The sequence below is a fragment of the Ambystoma mexicanum genome, chromosome 1p (genome assembly GCF_040938575.1).
Source record: "Ambystoma mexicanum isolate Mex_15411 chromosome 1p, UKY_AmexF1_1, whole genome shotgun sequence".
Taxonomy (NCBI): domain Eukaryota; kingdom Metazoa; phylum Chordata; class Amphibia; order Caudata; family Ambystomatidae; genus Ambystoma; species Ambystoma mexicanum.
The window spans coordinates 1,056,163,793-1,056,172,749 of NC_090921.1; the positions used below are offsets into that span (position 1 = coordinate 1,056,163,793).

Genomic DNA, 8,957 nt, shown 5'->3' on the forward strand with positions numbered 1-8,957 from the left:
TACTTGCGATACCCAGAAGAAAATCTCCAGTACATTCTAGAAGTCATGCAGAGATTTGTTGCGTTGTCCGGTATAGCGGTGAACCCCCGGAAATCCGGCATGTTCCCATTAGTGGGGTACATAGGGATCCCATTGGAGCGATTGCCTGTATTGCAAGTACCATGGGCAGTCAGCACATTTCGGTACCTGGGGATAAATATATACCACACTGTGGAAGAGGAGCATAGGTGCAATACGGAAGTAGCCATTAAAAAAATTGAGAAGTGCATGCAATTCTGGGCGAAGCTACCTTTAGCAATGATGGGGCGGGGAGCAATGCTAATGATGGTGGTTCTGCCAAGGCTTCTACACTACTTTGGGAATATACCGTACCCGATTCCTAGGAAATTCTTCACCAAACTGAATAGCATGGTTAAGGATTTTTTGTGGCATGGCACGCGAAATAGTGGCGTTATGGAAGCTACAGAACTTCCATGACAAAGGAGGGATAAAATTGCCCAATTATGAGGTGTATTACGTGGCAGGCCAGTTACAATATGTTGCCAAATGGCTCTCTGATGAGGAGACCTCGGAATTTAGGCTGTTAGGGCGCGATTGTGCACCATTTTATCTGAAAGAAATGATGTGGGTACCCAGGGCGGAAATGATGGGGCGCCCTAAAATGATGCTACTAGGGTGGATGATGTGGCGTAGGGCATGCCAGATGATGGAGAATCCGTCCCCATGGTCTCCGCAGATAGCATTGGTTGTATTAACAGGGACAGATGTGCAGCTACGAATGATACTTAGGAACCACTGGGAACCGGTTAGGGTGGCAACAATGGGTGACATTTGGCGGGAGGGCTCTAGTGTTACTTTTGAGGGGCTGCGGGAAGAAACTGGGTTGCATGAGGGCCAGTATATTACATATTATAGAATGGTACAGAGAATTAAAAGAATATGGCCAGAAACTCTGCTAGAGGAGGAATCAGATGCCACCATAGATATGATATACAACATAGCTGAAGGGGGCCATGAGATCTCCAGAATATATGAAATGCTGATGTTTAAAGTGGGGGAAGGAGGTCACGCAGTTGAGACTAGATTGGGAAACGGAAGTTGGAGCTCCGATGGAGGATGGGATGTGGGAGCGGGCGCAGGGGTATCATAAGAAGGTATCTAGAAATGCGAGACTGAAACAGATTCAACTGTATATAACGCATAGGGCATATATGACACCTTGGAGGATATCGAGGTTTGAGAACGCAGGAAGGCAAGCATGCCCCAAGTGTGATGAGGAGAACGCGGGCATGGTGCATATGTTCTGGTCCTGCCCGGTCATAGAACGCTTCTGGAGGGAAGTGAAAGGGAAACTGGAAAAAAAGGGGGTCAAGATTGTAGTGGACAGTGTGGGCTTGTCTGTGGGGGGGTTCCCAAGTTCACAGAAACTCAAGCATGTGAGTAAACTGAAGGATCTGGCATATGTGCTTGCAAAAAGGAGAATTGCCATGGGATGGAAGACATGCCACATGCAAATATGGAGGCTTTGTGGAGAGCCTTACCATGGTTTCCGCTTCCGCCCATTTTTGTATGGCAAGAAGCGAGCAGCACAGGGTGGGGGAGGAGGAGACTGAGTCCCCGATGGCCTGGAAATCATTGATAGCCGAGCTGTTTGGGTCAATAGGTGACCCAGCAGAACCTTTAGATAGGGAGACCGTACCACAGGATGCGGGAACAGAATGAGTAACGTAATAGGCTTGTAAAGGGGGGTGGAATAAGGGAAGCAGTAGCTAGCAGTTAAAGTATAATGAAACTGTTGAAATATGCACTGCTTGTTTGGTTTGTATTGTTTGGTTGTGTTTATAAATCAATAAAAACGTTTTTAAAAAAAAAGGTCTGGCATGATGTTAAAGAGGCAGACATAGTTACAATAATTGTGAAGTTAAAATCATCAAGGGCCCTGGGTCCCGATGGCCTATGTAACGCTGTCCTTAAGAATGATCCCTGCTATTGGGCTGGTCTGTTACGGACCTTGTTTTTACAGGTATGTGAGACTGGTGTATATCCTTCAATGGGACTCGAATCAATATTGATTCCTGTTTATAAGAAAGGGCCCCAAACAGACCCCTGTAATTACCGGTAACTGGCCATGTTGGACAGTAGTTCAGAGATATTCTCTAGAATCCTGTTTGAGCTTCTCTCCACGTGGTCTCAAACAAAGTCCATATTAAACTACACGCAGATGGGTTTTAGGAAAGGGCGCGGCACAAGCCACGCCATATGGGTACTTGCTAATTTCAGACACCAATCTTTATTTGTGGTTTGTGGATTACAGCTCCACGTTTGATACAGTAGATGGGGTTAGATTGTGGGAAAAATTCTCTGCATGGGGCATAGGTTCTTCGCTGCTATATTTTATTAGGCTGTTGCATGAGGATACTACTGTGAGGGTGAGGCTGACACAGGATGGCGAGTTTACAAGATCCATTTCCACAACTGTTGGCCTCAAACAGGGTTGTGGTCTTGCCGACATCACTATACAATCTTTATGTGGCTGACTTTGCTTCAGCCCTAGAGGCTGTACAAAGTATTCCACCTAGTTATGGATGCGAGAAGTTACGCTGTTTGACGTATGTAGATGATACCGTTATATTTGACTGCACTCCATTGGGCCTTCAGCGTTCATTGAACGCGCTGGCGGAATACGCCAAACCTAGCGGTCTCTGTGTCAATACAGGCAAAACTAAAATCCTGACCATTGGCAATGGTGCCTATCTGGGGAAGAGGTTTACTTGGCATTTGGGAGGTTGTAGCTTGGAACAAGTTGAGACCTATAAATATCTTGGTATGCACATTTCACACAATTTGAATTGTTCCTGCTATGAAGCAACGGTTTCTTCCATGGCATGGACCAAATGGTTAACTCTGAAAAATGTGATAGACAGGGAGGGCGAGCTTTGGAGGAAAATATGTCTGCATACAGGCTATCTACAGACCCTGGCATCCTGTATGCTTTGAAACATTGCCACTAGGATCAGTAACCTGGTTTAAGAATTTGGAGACCAAGCTTCTTACATCATTGCTTTGCCTTCCTAAATCTGTACCAGTTGAAGCCCTGTGTTTAGAACGGGGACTTCCTTCTTTGCACGTACTCTGAGTATTGTCTGTCTGTAAACTGTGGGGTACCATCTGTTTCAGTGAAAATGGTTGACTCTTAAATCGAGCTAACGATCACTCACAATATTGTGGGCGCACCATTTGGTTTTCAGAAATGCAAAAACTTGTTCTAAAGCATTGTAGGAATTATAGGCATGAAAACCTTGCCCGGTTCATTGGGAGAAGTTAAAGAGAACGCATACCTGTGAGAAACCTGTAAACGAACTAGGCACCATACCTCTTAGGGCTGGACTGGTAAAGAAAATGTTATTGTACTTGCGACTGGTTCCCATCATTCTATTGAAACTAAATTACTTGTCTGCATTAATTGATTACGTTATTTCAGGACCTGTATTAAGTGAACCTAATAGTGATTGTATATATTTGTATTATAGAGTGTTGTGTGATAATAATACGTGCTAGTTTCATTTTTCAATGTGTTCAAAGGGCCTAAATAAATAACAGTATTTTTATAATTGACTAAGCTGAATTATTGTGTGCCATTCTGTGTGGATTCATTGCGGGCCCCTTACCACACTTGCACTCGCCTGAGACTAAGCCTCGACTTCTCTCCATTGCAACCTTGATTGGGTTTTGGCTAAACTCTGTTCACTATAACTAGGGTGGTCTTTACACCGGGTAAGATCTAGAAATCCGTCTTAACATGTGTTAATGCCAAATTTAGTACATGATCCATGGATTATAGGAGATAGTGTGACAGATGATCCCTAAAGTCTGTGTTTGTGTTTTTACAAGATTTTCTTGAACGAGTCTCAGGATAGCGGAAGAATGCAAGCATATTAATCTATGGTGCTAAAACAATATTATGGTTAAGTAACTTCTAATTTCTCATTGTTTGTCATAGAGAGCATGTGGTACTTCTCCCTCACTGACCCAGTCTCTCTGTTGCAGGAGAGGATGGCAAAGTGGCATACCGGCACCTGGAAGATTCTATGGACAGCTTGCCTCGGATTTTTGCTCCTGGTGCCATGGCGAGCACAGCATTCTGAAGTTCAACTGGTTCAAGAAGATGTGTGCTCATGCCATGAGTTTAGAAAGCCAACACTAAACTGTTACTGAATCATGCTACAGTATTAATCTCCCTTCCATCTGTTGGTGGCGTCTGTACAGAACCGTTAAGTCTCTCTGGGAGGAAGAGGATGGCAGGTTTCCTTGATGTGAGCGGGGGCCATTTTAATCTGGGTCTCCCATACCCACTCACCACTTTGAAACCTCCAACCAAAAAGCACAGCCACCTGTCCCCTTAGGGGCATACAAAGCTTTAATTCCTTTTTATTTGCAGCTTTGCCACTGTTCTGTTGAAGTGGTTCACTTGTTGAAGTCACTGATGTTGGTCCGCCGAACATGGCATGAATTCCCTCAAAAACACACTACAGTGTTGTTGCATTCCTTCTTCCTGTTGTGTATAAGCAATGACTAATGCTCTCCTTCCAGTGCCAGGAAGTAAGAGGCGGATCCAAAGAGGATATTGACACACTTCGCCTAGACTGTGAGGCTCAATAGGATATTGACACGCGTTGCTTAGATTGTGAGGCTCACCTATCTACTGATTGATGAAGAGGACTTTGCACGGCCCTCATAGTTTTCCCCCTGGCACTATTCCTACCCTCAGCAGCTTCACCTCAGAAGGCGGACTACAGGATAAAATATTAAGAGTACTAGTCAATACCTGAATGGACCAAATAAACTGGCCCCATTTACTCATGCTCCCAGCTGAATGGTGACTAGATGCATAAGGTGCACACTAAACCTTTACAGGCACTCTTTTCATTTGGGCTGAAAATCATGCTGTCAGTGGGAATGGAAGTCACTGAGCTGTGCAATCAACACTTTATATATTCCACTGCTTCACTTTGCGATACTCTTAGCTCTAAAGTGTTCTGTTTATCTTCAATGTGTCAATAACCCTGCTTGCCCCAACCAGAAGGGATCTCTTGAGGGGTGGAGGGGGCAGTGAGGTATGATCCTCACAGAGACGTTCAGTATTGGAGAAATAAATCCCAGTGAATACATTTCCAACTATCTTTATTTAACCTCTGGAAAAAAGATTTTATTCCTACAGTTTTTGGATCACTTTTTAAAAATTATTTTAGTATTATTTAATTATGTTTTTATATGGCAAAGTTACACATGTAAAAAGAAAAATGGCCATCTTTAACATCCATGTTTCCCAAATAGTTCACCAAATAAATAAGAAAAACTTTGTTCTGCTATGACTATTGGCGATAGCTTCCTCTGCACCTGCCGCAACCCTATTATCTTTCACCTGTTCATACAAGGAGGAGCTGTTGGCAGGGGTCGCAGTCTTATAAAGATGTCTGTAACCTTTGACTCCCCACATGTTTTAGACTAAAACTCCTATATTGTGAGTTCTACTCCAAAACATCTGGGGAGCCAAAGGTTGCAGACCTCTGTCCTAGTAAAACATATACATCCATACAGCAAGTACCAATACAAAAGGTCAGCCAACCAGCCAGATCCATTCCATACGTTGTTTCAGCCAGTGGTTAATTGGAACACAATTGGTTGCAAAAGCATCAAAATGAAAAGTCTTTAGTTGTAGGCCAGTGGTCAGCATATGATTCCATGTACTCTATTTGTTGATTGTTATATGCTTACTTGTTGCACCTTTCTTTATGTTTAATAGCAAAATCCGTGTTCAGATAATGCATTTGTGTTTGCACCATAATGTTGTCAATGATTATTTTTTAATGTAATCCCTATGTCACACCACAGTGCAATAATGTATCACTTCTCTTGCATTCAAAAAAAGTCTAGTAACGTTAGCCAAGAAATCCTTTCTTAAATGTGCAGACGCCATTTTATGTGCCCTACTGCCTAGAAGCGTAGAAACCTTTACCTGTTTCAGTATACAACCCCTAGCCAGAAAAGTAAAAGTAATGTATTTAATAGGGGCCTTCAAACTGCTTAAAGTAGCAGGAATATCTGCAAATACCCACCAAGCCGCATAATAACGTTTTGCGGCTGTATCTCTCTACTTTAAAAAGTGTACTCTCTGGCCCTTATTTGGTTTCAGTACCCGTGTCCCCATGTAGTTCTGGTTCTTATCTTTGAAAAAACAATATGTTGTCTCTGCGTGGAAATCTCAGGTATTCAAAGCAGAACACACTTGGAGGCCTGTTGTTGATATCGGGTTATAGTATTGCACTGAGAAAGTGAAGCAGAGTGAGAAATATGCGAGTGCATTTCCAAATCATTTTCCACCGGCTTCCCTATGACTGAGTCACTAATTCCTGCATAGATGTCTGACTGGTGGATGGTGAAGCCAGGAACGTTGGCACTGTGGCTTGGGGAGCACGGTTCTCGCTTCCAGGATTACCCTACTTTGTACATCTCTGGGGAGTATGACCTACTGGGCATTATTTAAGAGTAACTTGTGTGCACAGCTATTGATACACAAGCCTTGAAACCACTGCAAAAACGAATGCAATCATGATAGTGCAATTGTGAATTTCAGGTGTGAGGATTTGGTGGTGCAGTTTTATTTGTATTAAAAAAAAAAAAGTTTTTCCATTTTTTTTAATGGCTGATGTGTGCCTTTTAAAGAAAGTCTGCTGTCTTCTCTTCGAAAGGGAGATTCACTCAGTGGCACCCCTCTGACTGAGAATTTGAGTGCTGTGATAAAATGTCAACGACTGACTCTTAGGTCTATTAGTGATAATCTATGATGTCAAGGATGCCTCTTTTCCACCACCCTTATACTTGAAATGCTGATTTGGTTTCCGTTCAGGATAGTTGTATTGTGTCCTGTTGTCAACGAGGTAGGCTAGCATGCAGTACATTTTATGCTTCGAGGCATTCGCGCGCAGGCATTGGAGCTGGCCGCAATGAAACATTTAGCTGAATTCAGCAGGCATAGGCAGCTTGAGCCCTTTTTTTGCATCGGGCTAGAAACGGGCTCTGGAGGGTCACTCGACGCGCTGACCTCTCGTGACGTTGCACACAGTGACATCATACTGCATGGTTGTAATTTTGCCTGAGCGGGTAAAATTCGGGTAGCCGATCCCTTCAGGAGCATAACGTGATCCTGACCTGTAAAGTGCCATGTTATACATGTTTTCCACTGAAAAAATCCAAGCGACTAATTACCCATAGTGAATTTCTGACCTTTAGTGGCCTCTCATTATCCAAGCAACTATTTCACGTGTCACGTTGCCCATGGTGCCATATTTAGGTATTTGCATCTGCCGAAAGAAAAAAGACAAGTTGGCTGCTGGTGCGGATGCATTTGGAAGGTATTTCATCCTTGACATGTGCCCATGGTGGTGATGTAGTAGCTGATTGTACTTGGTGGACCATCATATATTCTGGTATAAAACTGTGTACACGTGTCACTGCGGGCGGCTCCTGATGGCCATGGGGTTGACAGTTACTCATTTCAACCAATGCAGCTAAATTGTTTATCGAACCGTGTAAAACACTCCTGAAACACCAAAAGAAAAATGAAAATATATATAAAAAGATGGCAACAAATTTGGCAACATTAAAATACAGCTTATAGTGGCCTCTAGTCTGTTTCACACATCAAGCGTTCTTAATTCTTCTCAGCAGTAGCCACTTGCATATCCGGTATCGTACTACCCTAAAGAAAGGTTAGGAGTCTCTGCTTAAAAAACAGTTATTTTTTAAAGTGGATTAAATATCAGCTTTTTAGAGAGAGGGAAAACTGCCATGAAAAGCAATTCAGATTCCGCATTGGCACTATAATAGGTACATTTACAATTGTATGACTCATTCTCAGGCCACTTTGCACATACTATAGCCAGTGTCAATTTATTCATTCTAAAATGTATGTGAATTTCTGTAATCCAGGCATCAAGGGGCCATTAGACATGGTTCTCCATATCTAGTTGACGTTTACTTGTTTCAAGTTAAAAAACAAACTATTGGTGTTATGTTTTACTTTCACTGGTAGGTGAACAGTAACCGAATTTTGATTTGACGTCCTACGCACCCTGGAGACACGTCCTCACCTCCAGACCCATCAGCCCCACCCCTTTTCACATTCTGTTCTGCAGTTCAGGGAAGAGCCAACAAAGTTCTCTATTTTGAAAGATGTTCCACCTGCTTCTGTGTTGTTGTTGTTGTTGTTGTTGTTTTGTGGGTACAGCTTGTGCGGAAGCTTCCAAGTGCCTACGTTGACCACCCATGGCCACTCTGCCCTGCATATCCTCACTCCCATTTGGGGAGCACACAACTGTTACATGTTTAATAATTGTATAATTTTATATGCCTGTTTTTACACTGCGTTTTTAAAATGTTTTTAAAACCACATTATCACAAAAACATGTGATGTGGGCGCTTTGGTATTATTATTTTTATTCACCAGTTGTTGCTTAAAAAAAAAGAGAAATGGAGCATATCCATTTCTATAATGGTATATAATGTAATTAAGAGTATTGTAAAATTTTGATTTTAAATGAGAATAAAGATAAAAATCACACGTACTTGATTGATTTTTATTTTTTAACCTAGATGCCTGCTGGCTGGGCTGCATAAAAGCAGTGAGTACGTGAATTTAGGTGAACTTGACCAAAATATACTGGCTTCTGAGGCACTACAGGTTATTTGTCCCCTCATGAACAACTTGGGAATATATTGTGTGACGATCCACTAGATGTCATCACTTCTCCCGAGGCGAACCTGCTCTCATGAGGCTACGGCGGTCTGGCTGCTAGGCCCCTTGGGGGATGGTATAATTCAGGAGAATCTCATGGGGATATGGAGAGAGACTCCCATCTGGGGATAAGGATGACCATCTAGTGCACAGCCCTTATGAG

General features: G+C 42.7%; 1 protein-coding gene across 6 annotated transcripts in view; it reads left to right on the forward strand.

The window, feature by feature from the left end:
- RIPOR1 (RHO family interacting cell polarization regulator 1) overlaps positions 1–8,624 on the forward strand; it is a 713,696-nt gene extending 705,072 nt beyond the window's left edge. For all 6 annotated transcript variants that reach the window (XM_069604490.1, XM_069604491.1, XM_069604493.1 and 3 more), the window contains one exon: positions 4,048–8,624. In XM_069604490.1, the coding sequence (XP_069460591.1) occupies positions 4,048–4,145 (98 nt within the window). In that variant the 3' untranslated portion in view covers positions 4,146–8,624. The remainder of the gene's footprint in view (positions 1–4,047) is intronic.
- The last annotated feature ends 333 nt before the right edge of the window (positions 8,625–8,957 follow it).